Genomic DNA, 19892 nt, shown 5'->3' with positions numbered 1-19892 from the left:
GTCTCAGGGCAGACACTGTACTCCGAGGTCACAGTTGGGCGCAAGATGAGATTCCACATTTATATCACTGGCCACTTTATGGGGCACACCTGTCCAACTGCTTGTTAATGCGAATTTGGAAAATCAGCCAATCACATGACAGCTACTCAATGCATTAGGTGTGTAGACATGGTCAGGACGATCTGCCGCAGTCTAAACCGAGCACCAGAATGGGGAAGAAAGATGACTGAAGTGACTTTGAACGTGAACATTAAGGGCCACCATGAGCAAGAGTACTGTACATCAGATGCAGCCAAAATTACTTAACCGGACTGGCATCTAACTTTCATCCACATCTTACAAATCCAACTCGGCACCTGAGATCCTAAGATCCTTGGAGGGAAGATAAATTGAAGAACTCTCTGCAGATCTGAGCTTCAAAGTTCTCCCTGTGAGGAGAGTCTTCCTGCACACATAGCGGCACACATGTACAGCGTGCCTGGTGTTCATGAGTGCAGCTCTCTGGACTAATTAAACAGCATAGATTTGTGTGGCAGAACAGGCGTGCGGAGGAGTCAGATGTTGTCCTGATGCATGTGTGTAATTATTGAGCTCAACAGGTAATCACAGAACATTATTTGTAATACTGACACACTGACCTGCTGTGTGAGTGACTTGACAGAGCTGCAGGTGTGTGCGTGTTCCCATGCGGCTGAGGTTTGAGTCTGACTTGCCGTCTCTCCCTCAGCCTGCATCACAGACCACAGCAGTCTGCAGAGTAACAGCTGGAGGCTACTGAGGCCCACAGGGAGCCTCTGCAGAGCGGAGGAGAGAACAGCCAAATGAAATGCTTTTCTTACAGGGGAACCCTTTACTTAGTAAAGACACTATTTACTTAAACCACGGTTTGTTAACATGCAACTTATTTTACAGAATTCATTTAGAATTTGTGCTTTGCAGGACCTTCAAATGCACAAAAACGAGCGTAAAAGAAATTCATGAATTTGAAAAAATAAATCAACCCTCCAGGCATGAATCTTGTTATTCCGTGTCTGAGTTGCAGAGTTCCTGTTGTTTTTCTGTCTGTCATTCTGAAAACAGTCAGACTGACAGTGAGACAATCTCATCAGTGAATCATCAGGTCATTGCCCACCTCTTCCTCATCCTTTCACTTTCTGGTGTCAGACTGTGACACTGCAGCATCCTTGCTTCCTGTCTGTCATAGATGTTCTCATTCAGCTCAGAGCCGCGTTCTGTAAAGAGCCACTCCTGTGAAAATTGTGGTTTTTAACGTGTTCTTGTGGCATTTTCTGATGGAGGACACATATAAAGAAAATTAAGCTTAACCCTTGTGTTATCTCAGATGACCCCGCCCTTGCATTGACGTGTTCTCCATACCATGACAAAAGTGGATAAAGGTGGATAGATTTCACGTAATCCATGGACACCAGTGAAGATCACAAATCATTGAAGAAAAAAGGTTCAGAGCACTGTCTAGTGGGTCTAGATGACCCAACTCCCAATGGTAAAGTGCCTAGGATAGCACAAGGGTTAAAATAGGTGTCAGCTGTGATCTCATATTTGGCTAAGATTGCATCTTCTGCATCTGAAATATCCATAAGCACATAAGCAGCACGGGCATTTCCAGTCTAAAGGGGCACCAAACAAACCCCCCATCTTCTCTGGACCACCGGCATACTTCAGCCATTCTCTCAAATGTGGTAAGAAAGTGTTCAATATCATCATCCACTGTTAATGGGTGAAGTTTAGGCTCTTTCACATACATAAAACTCTGGCCACCTGGCTCCATACTGGCTCCTACATCATTGTCATCACCTTCCAGACGCTCTGCTGCCATGATCTTCATGTGGACCACACCCTTCCTCCTGCATTGCGGTCACCTGTTGCTGGCCTTTGCATCTTTGTTCCTGGCGGGAGAATTCCTTTTCCAGCTTCTTGTCTGTCTGCTGGGCTTATAGCTGCCATGGCTCCCTGGTCATCCCATAGTCCCACTCCATCATCAGGCTCACTCTCCTGGCCTGACTTCTTTGCGCCTCTGGTCATCATGTTTGCCACTTAGCACAGATTTAAATCCCACTTCTGACACCACTTGTGACAGAATAGAGAAGCGGCTGTGCTAAAGTGACCAGTCTGGGTCTTGGTTTGTTTGGAGTTGTTCGGAGTCCAACGTGTTCTCAATAACAACTCCATCCACCTTGTCCTTACTGAACAAACACCTCTGCTTATATAGTCTTGCCCCGATTGGTTCAAACCCTTACCGAAGGGATGGGGGGGGTTAACAGCTAAACACCCCTTTCAAATGGTTTCAGCTGAACATTCAAAATGGCTGCCAATCACCTTTACAAACATTTATCCAAACATGCCCTGGGGGTATTCCAGGAAGCATGTTTAAACTAGCCTGACTGTAACCCTGAACTCTGGCTGAAATCCGCCTGAACGTGCTTACTCTGGGTATGTCGGTTCCAAAAGACCGGATATGAGTTGGCGTAATTACGCTCGACTTGGTAACCCTGGGTTAATGCACGTGCATGGCAGGTACATAAAGACATTCTCAATGGATCGCCAATTTCTGGAGTCACCATGGAAACGCATGGAGAAAAAAAAATGAGAGCGCAATACTTCAGTGAGACGGAGTCTGAGATTAATGACGGCGTATGAAGATTATACGTCCAAAAATAAAGTAATATGGCTGCATAATCAGCAAAAGAAAGAGTTTCTGCTCGGAGAAAAATAACGGACAAAGTAAACGCATTTTCATTGTGACGCATACATAAATTAATTCAATTGGTAACAAGTAATTAAGTTAAATTTATTTAACCTAATTTCTAACCTAAAAACTTACATATTTATCTAACTCAATGTAATATTACTCCAATTCAATTAAAGTTTTTCCATCTTAATTTATTGTAATTCTTGAACTCATATGTTTAATTTTGAGCCTGCAGATATTCTCATTTTTATAACAATAAAATGAATGAAACAAAACGGATTTGAATCTTGAAACCATATACCATATCTCTGAATTTATCATTACGCCACTATAGAAAGCTGAGGTTATCTGCTTCCTTAGCCTCAAACTTACTGTGGGAGCTAGCATAACCTGCTTTCTGGAAAACCCCACTGGTGAGGAAGTAGGTAAGCAGAAAAACAGGTAAAATCAAGTGGAGACAAATAGACACACAAGTAACAAATGCCACTTTGTTACAGTCCCCGCACTATATATATATTTTTTTGTAGTTAGGGAGTAGGGTGGGAATTTGGATAGACCAGTAGCCGGTCTTATAAAGTTTTATTTTGAAAATACAACAGAAGTTTTTATTTTGAAACCCGGACCTGTTTCCAGTTACCCTTTTTTGCCACGAATTAAACGGACTGGAAATAGAACTCCTGCACAGAACTTGCATTGCCGTGGGGTGGGACGGATGTGGAAAGTAAACATGACATGTAAACATTTTGACGCAATGGAGACGCTCTGCAAATGGACCAGTGTAAAATCAGCCTTTAGAATGTAGCAGTTCAGAAGAAAGCTGCCTCGAGTCTCTTTTATAGAAAGATCCACAAACTGCTGGCTGGGCTAACAAGCTAAAAACAACTTAGTGAACACGCTTAGTTCAACGGATCATTTCAGTCAGAATTCAAACTTACAATTTACAATTACTTCCCTGCATGCTTTGGGTCACCACTACCAACCAAACAGAGAAAATCGTGTTTAGTTCCATCATTTGACAAAAGAATCTGGGTATTGATCCAATACCAAGTAACTATGGGGCTAGTATCACCAGTACAGATTCCGATACTTTTTTCCTGAAATGTTTGATATAGACCTTTTTCACACTTCCGCATTTTTTGACCGGAAATACGTCAATGACGTGTAAAACAACTTCCTGTTAGCATAGCGGCACATATGAAGAATGGCAGAGTCGAAGAGTTGCAGTTTCTGTTGTGTTCCAGGCTGTTCGTCTTCCAACCAAAAACAGCCTGGCCTCTCATATCATTATTTTCCTGTGGATCCAAACCTGAAACCCAAATGGATATAGGCGATCTGAAGAGAGGAAGGGCATAGTTTTAATGTAAACACAGGTAGCACCCTCTGCTGCCGGCACTTACTAACTTCGCTCCGGATGTGTGGTGCGGCTGCGTCGTTCGTCGCCTGAAGAGTGGTGTCGTCCCGAGTATTTTCCCTTGGAAAAACTTTACTGCTCCTTTGAGAAGGGAGTCAGTATATGACAGAACCTCAAACGTCAGTCTATGCAGCTATGCTGTGAAGATAGCGACACGGTGGCTAAGCTAAGGCAGTAAAGATGGATCAGGACTACGTGACACACCCACCTGCAGGTAAGGTTGTTCATAATGTGTTTGGTTAACGTTAGTCAACTATGTGTACCGTTATTGGATAAATGCATTTCTACCTGAACAAATGAATGTTTATAATAAAAGCTGGTCACGCTCTCACCTATTTTAATTACATGTATTTAATTAATTTTGGGTATTTTGTCATTAACCAAAATAAATGAAATGTATTTGTAATTAAATACTTAACATACTTTTCAAAACATGATTACTGTGTTGTGTTGAAAGGTAGAATAAATATATCAAGACTGATTTTTAATTTCTTTATCTTCACAGGTGCTCTGGATGAGGCTTTGGATTACATCCATGACTTAGAAGCCAAGTTCCTTTGCTGCAGCCAGGAGACGATGTCATGGCGGACAAAAGTTCCTCATTGAAGACCTCCTTACTGACAATGGATCTGAGATCATGATTCCACCTTTTAAGCTTTCAGCTCCATCAGCAAGGAGGAAATAGAACAAACCCCAGCCATTACCCGCCTCAGAATTATAGTGGAAAGAGTGATCAGTAGGATAAAGTCCTTTCACATCAGGGACTCTCTGTGCCGCTCACACTGATGGGCAGTGTGAATCAGATCTGGCTTAAATGCCGTGTTTTGGCAAATTGTCAAGGACTTTTTTGTGTTGAAGAGTGAATTAATGTTTGGTATGTAAATAATGTATAATGTGCAAATAGTATGGAAAAATTTAGTGTTTCCACATATTCTTAAAATCTAGTTAAATATAATTGTTATATTCGTAATATTTTCCTGTTGAAATGTGACTTTGACTTCACAAAAATAATTAGATGAACAAATAAAACAATTTTGGTCAAAATTGTGCCTCATTTAATATTTTTAGGTATGCGTAACAACAACTGATTAATCACAACACAAATAACATCAAAGATTTAGAATAAAAAAGAACATTACAGATCATCAACAGTAAGACAGAAGGCTGAACTGATTTTTAAAGACAAGATAAGTGTAATTTAATTAAGGCCTGTTCACACCGGGACGAATTTCGCCGGCGATTTTCGCCGACGTTTAACGCCTCGTGACTAAACAAAGGGCACCAACGAGAGTGTGCACACCGACGCGAAAAAACGCCAGGCGTTAAAGCGTCAAAAAAAAAAAACGCCTCGGGTTCGTTTTTTTTTTTTCGACGCGTCGCGTCGAAATCTATTCGACCAATGAAAACGGCGCTTTTGCTCACGTGTCTGGAGCTTCTGAAGTTACAGTAAAACACAACTTGGGGGCGCTCAAACACAAAACTGCCTTGCTGAGCACACATACCAGCGAAGAAGATAGACGCCAAGTAGCGTCTACACACAGCCGCGAAACAATAATGACGGACATTCTAAAATATCCCCGAACCAAGCACCAGTTGGAGCTACTGGTGCTTGAAATATTCATGTTTTCTTTGTTTGATTCTGACAAGCGTGTAAATACTTGCTCTCTTCTTCTGAGTGAAAAGCGACTTTCAGAAGCGTAAAGTTGCGCAGCGCCACCTTGTGTACAGGAGTATTTCTGTTTTACATTAAGCGCCATCTAATGTCAGGGAATGAAATTGCATGTTCACTCCACTCATCGTCAGCGAAAATCGCCTGGGTGTGAACACAAAAAACGTGGCGAAAAACGCCTGGCGAATATTCGTCCCGGTGTGTACGGGCCTTAAGGTATGCATTCATGCATTTGCTATAATATCTATCCAAGTTCTCTTTCATTCCATCTCAGAAACCCCATCCAACACAGCCATGAGAGGTTGGGGCTGCACCTGGCATAATCTGCTTCCAGATGCCATCAGATATGGATCTGGCAGTGGTCCTACACAAGAGAAACACAACACACAAAAGTTAGACATAAGTGCATAACTACATTTAAATTTAATGTAATTTTTTTACATTTAAACTTAACTTGCTCTCACAAAGCAACAAAAAGTTAAATTATTCACCTGTATATGCCTTGTACAGTGTGGACCTCAGACCGTCTTAGCCAACTGTTTTGGGCTTTTGCACCACCAGCTCACTAACCGGTTCAGGATGGATTCCCTTATAAATAAAAGGCAAAAAGAAATTACAGTCTGTAATAACTACTGGGGGTGTTTTTATAATAATCTACAGTTGTTATGGATACACATCCGTTCTTAAATCATAATGATAATTTGATCACAAACCCACCTGTGTTCTTGGTCTGTGCCATCTTTGCAAGCCACTCGTGCAGGCCAGGGGGGGGGGGTGGATCAGCCTGCTGACCCAGCTGTGAATAATGTGCGGTCTGGAAATTAAATAGGTTAAAATTAAGACATACTTATGTTGCTACATCAATGTAACATGAAACTATAACTGACAGTAGGGTGACCAGATTTGAGTTTGTAAAAAAGAGGAGTGAAGTGAGTTTGTGAGATATTTCATCGAGAGTAATTGGTGTTCAGAGCTGCATACATGAAGCAAATATGATTACATTTCATCTATGTTCAATGTTATTTTATCATATAAGTATCTAAAAATAGGACATGTCCAGGAAAAGAGGACGTGTGGTCACCCTACTTTCAGAAAAATAATACTAATAGTAAGTGAAGAAAGTGCCGCAACTGTCTGCAGCAAGAAGAATGAAGACGCAAACGGGCACCTTAACATTTCTTATTTACAGCTTCACCAAATTTTTGGGTGTTATGTTAATCTCATGCCTTTTCACTTAAACACACACACAACATATTAACTGCGATGTGTTATACCTTATATTACAAATAACACCAGGATTTACAGTTGACGTAAACAAACACACAGAGTTACCGGTGATGCGGCTATGGCTAAGCTAGCTGAAGCTTACCTTGGTAATGGTGGATAAACTCTTCATGGACGAATTTATATCCCTTGTCCAATTTGTTTCCTTTAGTGGACGAATGCATCTTCACACTCTTCATCGCATCGGCGCTGATGAACTTCGGAACACAACTCAGGCTCTTCGAAAACACTCTAGGCTCTGCCATTCCTCCGCCAGCGAAGCACAAACCGGAACTAGGTTTACACGTTGATGACGTGTTTCCGGTTTTTGCGAAAAAGGTCTATTGGAATAATTTCGGAAATACACATTTTTCTGTTAAGTAAGTGTACAATAAAACACAGCAAAGAGACTTTAAGCCAATACAAATGTTATAACTAAATATCTAAATGATAATACATCAAATATAGAAAACATAAATTAGTAATGGCATATTACAATAATAACAATAAGAATTTAAAAAAACTAACTATTGTAAAATAAAAAAAGCAAAAATGTAACAAAAATGTTAAAATAACAGTACCACAACAAATATTTAAAAATAAATAAACAACTAAAGGAAGTAATAAAATATCAAAAAGTAAACAAAAGCAACACCGTAATAAATGTAAAAATATAAACACAAAGAAATTCTGTCTTTGGTGCAAATATGTAGCTCTTTAATGAGGTATTCTGCTCTCCAAGGAAGTAGTGAGGACAGTGTAGCTAGATTGGGCAGTTTCCCTCACCAATTGGGCGGGAATTTACTCAAATTGGACTGGTTTTTGCCCAATGTGGCAACCGGAGACGGATTATGCGCTTGCATGAACTCAGTAACTAAATTCCAGCTCTTTACTGTACATATTGTAGACAAACTGTGATGAAAGTATCAGAAGCATCGATCTCATCCCGCTAGTATTAATACTTCACCATGGTTGATATTATCGGTACTCGGATTGATATGCCCACCCCTAACAAAAGCAGATGAAGCTCATGTCAAAAGATGCTTACTCCAGTCAATCTTAGAACAAAAACAATAGTAGATCTGCATCTACTTAATTAAACCTGTGAGTGAAAAATCTGCAGGACCCTATTTTAAGTGGAGTCTGTTTTCTCTAAAACCAGACTATGTAAACAGAGCTGTGAAGACATGAAGGCTGCCTTAGTCACATGTACCCATGCCGATGCTGTGGGTTTTTGGGCTGTCCAGGCCCGTCGGAGGTCCATAGAGAGGAGCAGCTGCATCTTTGGAGGATTGTGGGTTTGTCTTATAGTTCCCTTGAGACTCGTACGGCCACCCCATAAAAATGGAATGTACCATGGTACCAAGTGACTCGTGAAGTGTTTCTAAGGCTATTGTAAGTTGCTCGCAATTATGATGTACAGACGATGTTGTCGTATGGTGCCTGTAACCCTTGTGCTATCCTAGGCATTTTAACATTGGGAGTTGGGTCATCTAGACCCACTAGACAGTGTGCTGAACCTTTTTTCTTCAATGATTTGTGATCTTCACTGGTCTCCATGGATTACATGAAATCTTTCCACCTTTATCCACCTTTGTCATGGTAGGGAGAACACGTCAATGTATGGGGTCATCTAAGATAGTACAAGGGTTAAGGCACACTCTAGTAGTTAGGTGCTCTCACTGACCACTTACTGACCATGCACGCACAGGGTGTGCATGTGATACTTAAGTGCAGGACACCCATATTTTGCGCGTGCCAGTTGTACAGGTTGCCCGTCCACCCGTAAGGGCATTTGTGACTAAGGCCTAAGACATCACAAAATTGTAGAAACATCTGGAATGCAGTTTTTCATAAACAGTCTGTTTCCTTGTGGCTATGGACTGTTGCTAAAGCAGGCGTTTGTGTTTAGTTATTTGTAATCTTGGCTCCCATTGACTATTTTCAGCCTTCACTTTCCTGGCTGTGACTTTGTCGCTGAACACCTGCAGGTAGAGTATGGAATGAAGCCTGCAGGTGGAGGTGGGTAGTGCCTGTTAGCAGCAGGTGAATGGCACTCCATCAGAAAGTCACCTGCAGCAGTCAGCCAAAGCCGCACAACACCTAGGTGAGGCAGCAGCTGCTTTGTATGGAAGCTGTTTTCCTCAATCAAAAGGATTCAGACGAAACATTTCTGACGTTGCCGAAGAATCAGACCTAACATTCATTTAAAAGGAATCAGAGAGAACCAGTGATGGTTAAAAATTGCTGTTTTGTACACAGAAGCAGGCCATTTACCTTCAGAACTGCCGGAGATGAGGCGCAGAACCACGCAGATGTTTGGCCGGGATCTGGCACAGATGTGACGGTGTCCAGGGTGAAGGTTATTTGAAGTTTACAGCATGGCTTCAGTGAGCAGCTGCATGCCAGAGGACGCCTCACCTGTGTGGTTTGGCGGCTACGGAGCACGGCTCAGAGGCATGTGAATAACGCACATTAACCCCACAATTCATTCCCGGCTGATTCAGCTGCAGCTGTCAGAGAAAAAGGATGTGTTTCAACCATTACAGGTCTTATCAGGTTTTTTTCAGGAAGACTTGAAATGGAGGTAGGGGGAGTTAAAAATACGAAGGAGATAGAAACCGGAGGGGAAAAAAAGATCATTTTTGCGGGAGGTGATGGATGCCAAAGCTTTTCTGAGGGGGTTCTTCCTCTGCTGCTTTTGTGTCTGAACAGTTGTTTTTGTCCTGATGTGAGCATTGACAAGGCGGTTACGAGCCGTACACCTGCAGCTCCGTCCACAGGAGCAGCTTTGGTCGGTGTTTTAAGACTTCTTCTGCTTTTTCTGGTGAAAACATTTAAGGAATAATGCTTTTTCCTTCAATGAAGGCTGTGCTAAACCGCCTCTGATTGTTCTGAGGTCCGTCTTACTTGCTTACTTGACATTTAAAAATGACGAATTCCGCTTTTTTTCTTGTCTTCATTTTTTAAATAAGCAGTCTGCCTGACAAATGGAAACACAAGGATAACTTTATTCCTTTTGGTATCTTGTGGGGTCCAGATGACCCACTAGACAGTGCGCTGAACCTTTTTTCTTCAGTGATTTTTGATCTTCACCTTTATCCACCTTTGTCATGGTAGGAAAAACACGTCAATGTAAGGGTGGGGTCATCTGGACCCCATAAGATAGCACAAGGATTATGCAGAAGAAGCAAATGAATAAATTAAAACACATTATTTTAAAGCAAAAAACCAGAAAGTCCAGAATGTTCAATTTGTCTTGTTCTTACCTTTCAGGTTTATGTATGTAATTAGAGTCTGAGATCTGTTGTGGTCAAGCTTATGTTTGAGTAAGTGACAGAAGTGATTAATCACCACATAATCATGTGAGACCAATGAAGTAATATGGAGAAGTGAGGAAGAGTTGAACTTGATCAAAAGGTTACATGTAAACCTTCCAAGGTGATTTAAAGACTCACTCTGATCATCTTTTGGTCTGTTATAAAAGCGTTTCCAGTCATCTTTTTATGCTGTTATTTGGCAAAGCTTGTCAATTTCTGGGATATTGCTTCTGCAAAGTGGTTCCTTAGAAATTCACAGATGATTTGTGGGCAATATCAATGGCGGAGAGCAAGGCCGCTCCTTTCCCATCATACCACAAGAACATGTCAAAAACACCATTTCCATCTGAACGGGTCTTTAAAGGTCTTCAGGATGAAATGTTCAACTTAAATTAATGGCTGTTAAAGGTTGTTTTTGCAGCAGAGCAAAGGATGTAGATTTCACAATTTAAATGTATGAAATTTTCCGTGCCTAACAGCGCATTCTGTCGTTGCCATCGGGGTGCGGTGAGTTTCACGGCTTGTGAGGCACTGACATTATCAGTCAGATTTACAAACAAATGAACCATTCAGAGTAGATTATTTGATTGGCAGCAGTTAAAGTATGTTGTTTAAAATTTCATTACAATATTTTTTGTTTTCATTTACAAACTGTAGCATAGAAAAAAGCACCAAAATTGTTATTATTGACATACTTTTACTCTTAAATGAATTCTATGTGCCGCTCCTTCTGGAGAAACACATGGGTAACCTGTTTGTAGAAGTGTTCCTTTTCTTTCTTCAGTTTTAAAAGTCTCTCTGTCTCAGTGGAGATCACTTCCAGTGATTCCTGAGTTTAGACACACAATCCTCCGGTTAGGAAATTATGCTAAAAAGCATCACTTGACGTCTGCACTTGACTTGCCACCACTAATTCTACTATTCTTTAGCCGCGGCGTCACATTCTCTGGGGTCACCAGCGCCCTCTGCCTCGAGGCACGTGCACTGCGTGCCTCACCTTGTGTATTTCTTATGTGCATTTTTTGCAGATTAAAAAAAAGACTACATGAGTCATAACCTCGCACCAACGTAATCAGACAGTTGGTGAGAAATAAAAAAGGAAGTGATTAAAGATAAAACGCCTTTTATGACGATAGAAAGATGGAAACAGGAAATGGCATGCGTCTGCTGCAGCTCTTGGTGCAGGGTAGGAACGGGCTGTCAGGGCCTCACCTGTCGCTTTCTCGTGAATTTGAACACAAAGTCTGTGTTCAAATTGTGTTGTCTGTGTTCATAAAAAAAGCAATAATGTAATTGGCTTGTCTAAAAATAATGTTAGATTTTTATTTTTAGCAATTAAAATATATTCATTATATTTGATTTATGTATTTTTAGCAATACTCCCCTGACTGAACGTTACTGTTGTGATTTAAGCTTGAAGCAGATGGATATGGTTTCCGTTAGACAGTTTTGAGCAGCACAACAGCCCAGAACTTTCTCCACATCATCCATTTCCTTGATTTTTGCCCCTTTAGAGCAACAGAAGCAACAAACAAATGATTTCTCTTTTGCTCTCAGCAGTCCGCAGACTCTACTGTCCAAACATTTAAACCCAAGCAGAAATAAAAAGAAAATTAAAGAAATAATGTCTGATCAATTGATAAAACATATTTTCCAAAATTCTTTAAAAATGTACTTATCCATTTTACAACTTAAAACACTTTAATTCCAAACTGCTGGATCAAAGAGAGTTGGTGACATTTTTCCCACAGAGAACAGTCTTTGATACAAAAAAAGGTCCAAATAAAACATTTTCATAGCTCAGCAGCAGGGCGGATGTTTGAAGGTCTGCCTGTCACCATCAAAATTATGGTCTCACTTCCAACCATTAAAACATCAACCTGTCTGTGCCAGGATCTCTGTACAAAACCCTCACACAGTCACATGGGGGTGAGTCATGGCAATAGCTAAGAGTGTTAGTGTGTGAAAGTGTGGGGGTGTGCAGTGTGGGTTTACAGAGAGTTGTGTATGTGGGTAGCTCAGCATGAGCGTGTGGGGGATTGTGTGTGTGTGTATGTGTGTGGGTTTGGATGTGCCCACGTCAGCCTCCATGCCGGCGTCACGGGCGTCTTCCGTGACCACGGAGAGCGTCTTTGATGGTAAAACTCACAGAATCCTGATGCGTCTTTTTCTCTCGAATGCTCGTGCAATTATCAATAAGTCCATTGATCACGCATCAGTTCCCGTGTTTCTGTCGGTCGTAATCTCCGTACAACACATGACAGGACTCTGAAGATGATGAGCCGGCAGCCCACACTGACCAGTCAGCTGAGGGAGACACAGAACCACTGCAGGTCTTTTCTGATCTTTTCATTGGGGTTCCTTCGCTCATATGAAGTGTGGTTTGATCCACAATTCTCCACTTCACTTTTTTTTGCTCAATGATGGAGGTCAGGTTTTTACTTCAGTATGGCCCCACCTGCTCAGATGAAACTGGTGTTTTGGGTGTTTATAACATGTTCCCATAGCATTTTCCTGATAGAGGATATATATAAAGGAAATTGAGATGAAAATTTGCATTTCGGGGTATCTCTTAATTCAAATTGTGGTGAATCAGAAGCAGACAAAAATGTCGTTAAAAAAAGCGTGTAAGTGTTAACGCAGGAGTTAGAGTGGCATGCCACAAGCTCCCTGCTCTGCTCCATTCTGATGCATTCTGATGCAGCCACTGTCAGACAAATAGATCCATGTGCGTCATTGTTTTCCTCGTCTGAGCTGACATCCTGCTCTAAACTCTGCGGCTGGATAGCTCTGATATTGCTCACCATTTTTGTTGCCCAGCTAATGTTAGGATAGGGATGTGAGGGGTTATAGGCTAGAGGGAGAGAGTTTAAACAAAGGGATGATGGGAAATGAGTCCCGCACACAACGCAGTGGCAAATTTCAAAAGAAATTCTGCTGCTCTGCAGAAACTATGTTCTAGAAAACGACACAAGTTTGTTGATTTATATAAGACCACTGGGAACGCTTTGAAAATAGAAAAAAAGATGATCAGAGTGGGATTTTATGGGGTCGCTGTGGAAGAGTGGTCAATCTTTAATCAGAGGATTGATCATACGATTGCAAGGTTGCAGGTTTAGTGTGTCCAAGTGTCCTTGGGCAAGACACTAAACCCGTCATTGGCTGGTTATAGGTTGGAACCATTGTTCGGCAGAGGAGCTGGCGTCAGTATATAAATGTGTGTCTCCATGGGTGAATGGGAGTGTGACTCTAAAGTGCTTTGGGGGCTTCAAGGAAGGCAGAAAAGTGCTATATAAGTACAGGATACACCATTTACCATTCTGTCCTGGCTCTGGTGCTCTATTAAGCCTACATGAATCTACTTCCTCAGTTACTTTAGTAATATTTTAACAGGTTTTGATTTGGATCTGTTTTTAGCTCTGGGCAGACACCACATCTGCTCTTTAGGACCCTTTAGCTAATCTGATGGTTCTGGTTAAGGGTGAGAAACCACAATCTGTCATACAACTGAATGTTGGGTATTTGTGTTCCACAGGTTTCCCATCACCTGGGATCTCCTGATCCACATTCACAGCCTCTTTGAAACCTTGTTGTGGTTTCAGCCCTCTGTTCAACCCTTAAAGCCAAATTCTTTTGATAACAAGCTTGTGGTGTCCAGGGTCTTTTTTCCAGTTTGATCTAGTTGGGACAGTTGGTCTCTAAAGTTGGCTTTTGCTCAGCTTCTTTTTGGTCAGTTTTGCTAGAAGGCAGTCTTTGTGTTGGATCAGTTTCTCAGGTTTGGACTAGTTTGTTTTGAATAATCCATTTTCAGTTTTTAATGACATTTCATTCAAACAACACAAAGATGAACTCGACTGAACTGCTGCAGATCTGAAAGGTTTTAAAATGTTTTAACCAAAGTGTAAATCTTGTCGTTTTACTGACATGTTGTCCAGACTAGATCAATACCACATGAATAGTAATCTGCTATTTACTCTAAAGGTTGTTTTTTTTACATTTCTCACCTTTTTCTCTTTTCTGCAGATTTTTTATTAGTCCTTTGCATTTTGTTCCCTTCTAAACAGTGTGTTTTTTATCTTTTCAGTGTGGAGGGCGACGCTCAGTGTCCGGAGACACTCACCTTTTCTGATTCATCCTTTGGTCATCCGCCTCCCTTCCACCGTTATAGCAACAGCCCCCTCCCCAGCCTCTGTGACCCCTACAGTCCAGGGTCCACCGGCAGGCCCCTGGGAGCCTCCTACGTACACACACAGGTAACAAGCAAAACAACAAAATTGCAGGACTACAATAACACTTTTTGCAATAATGCTGTTATTTCTGACACATTTTCCAAATGACAGTGTTTCCTTCCAAGAAAATTATAAGTTGTGGCCAAAATCTCAAATATACAATTTACAGCAATTTACTTTAAATTAATAAAGTGTTCAAATTTTTCTTTTGCTTACTTATATTATTGGTTTTGTGCATGTTTTAAAGAGCTAAACGTCAAATTTAGAAATCATTTACTTATGGACATCTGAATTTAAAAATACAAACTTAAAAAAAGCTCAAATTCAAAGCTGAGCTGGATTTTGCATTTTGGGTGAAAAAAATCAGATAATGCCAGACTTGTTTTTAATGCTGAGGTTCAATGCAGAATTAGCTTTAACTTCAAACTATAAATTAAATAAACATGTACTGCGACTGACTTGATCCAAGTCAACAACATAATTCTTGCTGTGCAAAACATAGAAAACACATCTAGCTCCAAAACTGACTAACAAGCCTTTCTCTGCATTAATTGGTGAATGGAGAACTAACAAAACCGCTGCATTCCAGTTAGGCAAAGGTGACTCAGCCTTAAGGAGCCCCCCGATCATCCTTTGATCTATTGTAAAAGTCGTCCCAGTGGTCTATTAATCATAATCATGCCGTTTTTATGCCGTTCTAGGACATTTCGCATAGCGGCAGAAGCTTATTAGAAATTCCACACAGAGTGGTGGACAAAACAGTTTGCAGGGAGTAAGCCAGCACTCATTTCCCATCATCCCTTTGTTTACACACTCCCCCGCTAGCTTACAGCCCCTCAAAACCCCAATCTAACATTAGTGGTGGAACAAAAATGGTGAGTTAAGTTTACTCAACACATTTTGAGAAAAGTCATTAAACTCTCAAATAAATAAACAAACTCTGCATAAATTCAAGAGTTCCCTCTTGAAACTATGGCTGTGTACACAAAGGTATTTGTAAATGAACCTGTCTCATCACCTTTAGGGCAATATTTTCTTTTACACTGATATCCAGCAAAAAAATAAAATAAACAAAACCACTAAAAAGAGATGAATGGAGCACACACTCATATAACAGCCCAAATGGTTGTTAACTGTGATCCTCTTCCTGTGCGTTCTGCCCCAAGCGACTGTTATGATGCTATTCAAACCTCCACCGCAATCAATATAAAAGTGCTTCAGTGTCCTCCAGGGCTTATTTTTTCAGACCGGCATCAATAGCTTCCTCTCCTCTCCGCTTCCAGGGCAGCTCTCCCGTTTCTCCCCCCAGCCCAGCGAGCCTCGCCTGGGCCCAGCGCAGCAGACATCAGCCGGCCAGCCTGGCGCTCCGTAAGCAAGAGGAGGAGGAGAGCAAACGCTGCAAGGCGCTATCTGACAGCTATGAGCTCTCTACGGACCTCCAGGACAAGAAGGTATGTCGAGTTCTTTAATGTGGCTTTTTGTGGATGGAGGACTTCACACAGTTGTCTTTGCTGGAGTGTGATCCATCTCAGTACCTGTACTCAGATCAAAGGGATCCCATGATGAGATGTCAAAACTCAGGACACCTGAGAGAGCACAGAGAGATGGAAAACAGAGGCTAAAAGAGGGATTCTCCGTCAGGTTCAGTGATCCTAATGTAAGAGAACCAAAGGAAGAACAACCAAAGATATTTTCTACCAACAAAACGAAATAAACATGACAAAATAAAACATGCTAATGTGCTGTTGACTGATCTGGATTGACAAAAGTAGGCTGCAGTCTGCTCTCTGATACAATGCAATAAAAGGTCAGTCCTTAGAGGTGGCTTCAGATCATCGTGAGGAGCAATAATCTACCAATCAGTTCAATCCAGGGGTTCAAGTCCTCAGTTGAATGACCAACACCAGTCTGCAGTTCTGACTCATGTTTTGTGAGAGGGAAAAAATGTGCTCGACTTTCTTTGAATAAAGACTTGTTTGTCAAAAGAACTGTTTCCTCACAATCACAGGGTTCTGGTTCTGACCCGACTGGATTCTTTCCATGTGGTCTTTGAGTTTTCTTCCAGTGAATGTGTGAGCTCTCCGGCTGATCACGATAAGAATAAATTAAATGTCAGATACGGATCGGGTTACAACATCTGTTTTTGATTGAGTTTGATCGAGTTGTTTTTGGATTGTGGGAGGCCACAATCCAAAAACAAGCTTTTTGGGGGGATTTTATTGCATGTTGGTTGTCTGTCTTCAGCAGCCCCCAAACAGGACAACAATGCTAAAATCTCTGTTTACTGTAACAGGTGGAGATGCTGGAGAGGAAGTATGGGGGTCAGTTTGTGTCCCGGCGGGCTGCGAGGACGATCCAGACGGCGTTCAGGCGCTACCGCATGAAGAAGAACTTTGAGAGACTTCGCAGCTCGGCCTCAGAGAGCAGAATGACCCGCCGCATCATCCTGTCCAACATGAGGATGCAGGTGCCCACACAGAAACCCAACCTTCCTCTGACGCTCCACACTCAACCCTAGTTTGTGAACTGATAGCAGCTGTTTCCTTTGTGGGTGCAGTACTCATTTGACGAGCGGCCGTCACAGGGTCAGGGGTCAGCAGGTCAGCAGGATTCGGAGGACACGGGAGACGTGGAGGACTCTTTCTCAAAACAGGTGAAGACCTTTTTTTGTGGCTTCTTGATTAAACATTCATTCATTTTCTAACCATTCGGGGTCACGGGGCTGCCGGAGCCTATCCCGGCCATTTGTGGGCGAGGGCAGGGGACACCCTTGACAGGTCGCCAGTCTGTCGCCAGGCCACAATCACACACCCACGCACACTCACATACACACCTATGGACAATTTAGATTAACCAATGAACTATGAAGCATGTTTTTGGACGGTGCTAGGAAACCGGAGAGATACCACGCATACATGATTCTGTTTCAGGTCCCCCAGCCGGGACTTCAACTTGCCGTCTTGCCCTGAGGCAAAAGGCGCCACCCACTGCTCCACCGTGTAGCGCAGGGGTGTCAAACTCATTTTCACGGAGGGCCACATCACTATTGTGGTTGTCCTCAAAGGGCAAGATATAACTTATACATGTAACTAAATGTAATGAAAAATAAAAGTAACTACTGCTTAATGTTAAATAATTCATTATTAATTTATTATAACTTTTTAAAATGACAATTACAGTTGAATAGAAAACATATGTTAGCTTGTTACTTTAGCATAAATCCTTTTACATTTGATTCTGTCAGCTTAGGTTATATGGACAGTGTTTAAGTCCTAATGTATAGTTAAATTTCAAGTCTGAAATATGAATAAATACTCAAAAATGTTTATTTTTTTACCTCAAGAAATTTAAAACTTTTATGCTCTCGCGGGCCACATAAAGTGACGTGGAGGGCCACATTTGGCCCCCGGGCCTTGAGTTTGACACGTGTGGTGTAGCGTCTTGATAGACAGTTTTGTGTAATTGAGCTACACATCTGTCTTTTAAAATGCTTCAAGTCAGTGGAACAGTTTTTCACGGGGCTACCTGAGCCACCTGCGGCTAACAGGACAGAACTCAGGCAGAACCCTCTGTGTTTTTCTACGCATTGCGATAAAATGCGTCCTCTTTGAAGCTGGGCTCCACTCCGGGCAGCAGACAGACTCAATGACATCTTTGTTGTTGCTGCAGGTCAAGTCCCTGGCTGACTCCATGGACGACTCCCTCACCTGTCAGTCTGGACGTGAAGACTCTCAGGACGTTGGAGGAGAAGGAGAGGACGATGAGGACGAGGAAGAGGGAGATGAGGAAGAAGAGGAGGAGGAAGAGGAGGAAGACGATGATGACTACAGGCAGTGCGGATGGAGAAACACCAATACATCTTCCCGACGCCCCACTGGCCGGGCAGAAGGAATTAGGGGAGGCATGGGAGGAGGTGCCGCCATGCACGAGGACAGCACCGCCACCTCCTTCAGCGATGTGACCCTCTACATGGACGAAGGCTGCCTCCCCTCCTCACCGCTCTCCCGACCTGCTTCCAGCACCGACACAGACTACTGGGGAGGCGGAGGTGCAGGGGGGAGAGAGGACAGCCGAGAGACGGAGGGGGGCAGCAATCCCAGCCGGAGGAGCAGCACTCCGTGCACCGAGTGCCGAGGGGAGTATAGAGTAAGGGCAGCAGGAGGAGGAGGAGGACATCTTCCTGTTCTCACCATCGAGCCACCCAGCGATAGCTCTGTGGACATGAGTGACAGGTGAGTGCAGCCCAGCTCCTGAATTGGAAGGGTGTCCGTTCACAGTGTGGAGGGCCGATATCCTCTCTCTTTACATCTCACCCTGCACTTGTGGGTAACCAGCCCTTGAAGACTGGAGTTGAATAAAATGTGGACAACATTTAGTCATTATAGCTGCTGGCATCCAAACAATAGGAGGCAGTGTGGAAAAAAACTGCAGTGTGGAACACTTTGACTTCCTCCTTGATCAGAGAGAAATGTGCTTGTTCGAAAAACAACAACAGAAACAGACTGGGTTGATTGGGTGGACACACCTGGAGGGGGGAGGGTTTTCTACACAGCATGTGAGGACATTGGTCTTTAAGGACTTAGACTTCCTACTCCCTAAACTGGATTAAGCAGTTCACCAGATAAACACAAGGGGGCTTGTTGCGATAGCAAATCCGTTTTCACCAGGGCCTTCCTGATGTGAACACGTGATCAGAAACCCAGTTAGGTACCATAACCGTTCGGCCTGCAACAACCGTTTGGGGTCCTTCGACTAATGCTGACGTCACGTTATATGATTGGCTGTCCGTTGGTCCAATGACGTGTCAGATAGTGATTGGTCTGGACAAATTAGGACATTACCATAGAAGAAGATATTATGCGGTCCGTTGTAAACAAACAGAGCTCCGACATAGAGCGAGATTATCTTCTAAACGTGCTTTTATTATTACTATTTTATTATTAAGTGCATTGCAGCCGACCAGACTGTGGTTCAAACCCTTCTCCGGATTGCAAACGTGAAGCTACAAGACTCCAGCTGCTCTGCTCAGAGACACGGTTCACTCGTGTGGAGCAGCAGGTTCATTCTAACAGCCACAGATCTTTTTACAAAGTGGGTTGTGGAAAAATCTCTCTATAAACATTACAAAGAATACTGCCAGACACAACTTATGAAGGAAAAGAACTTTGGGTTACAAAAGGAAACGTGAAATGAAAATCCACGCTTCACCGGGCCTGATTGCGTGGTTGCAGTCTCGATCGAAATCAGATGTTGTGACCCGATCAGTATCGGATATTTAATTTATTCTTAT

The 19892-nt window shown here is 42.4% G+C and overlaps 1 protein-coding gene across 1 annotated transcript in view; it reads left to right on the top strand.

Annotated features, from left to right (window-relative positions):
• LOC101166035 (IQ motif and SEC7 domain-containing protein 2) overlaps nt 1-19892 on the top strand; it is a 100917-nt gene that overhangs the window by 45094 nt on the left and 35931 nt on the right. The window contains exons 3-7 of the mRNA XM_023956996.1: nt 14458-14626; nt 15886-16053; nt 16896-17069; nt 17160-17255; nt 18272-18834. Of these exons, the coding sequence (XP_023812764.1) occupies nt 14458-14626; nt 15886-16053; nt 16896-17069; nt 17160-17255; nt 18272-18834 (1170 nt within the window). The remainder of the gene's footprint in view (nt 1-14457; nt 14627-15885; nt 16054-16895; nt 17070-17159; nt 17256-18271; nt 18835-19892) is intronic.

The sequence above is a fragment of the Oryzias latipes genome, chromosome 7 (assembly GCF_002234675.1).
Source record: "Oryzias latipes chromosome 7, ASM223467v1".
NCBI lineage: Eukaryota > Metazoa > Chordata > Actinopteri > Beloniformes > Adrianichthyidae > Oryzias > Oryzias latipes.
Note: the sequence above shows the minus strand (reverse complement) of the source record. Positions and strands in the feature narration are given on the sequence as shown.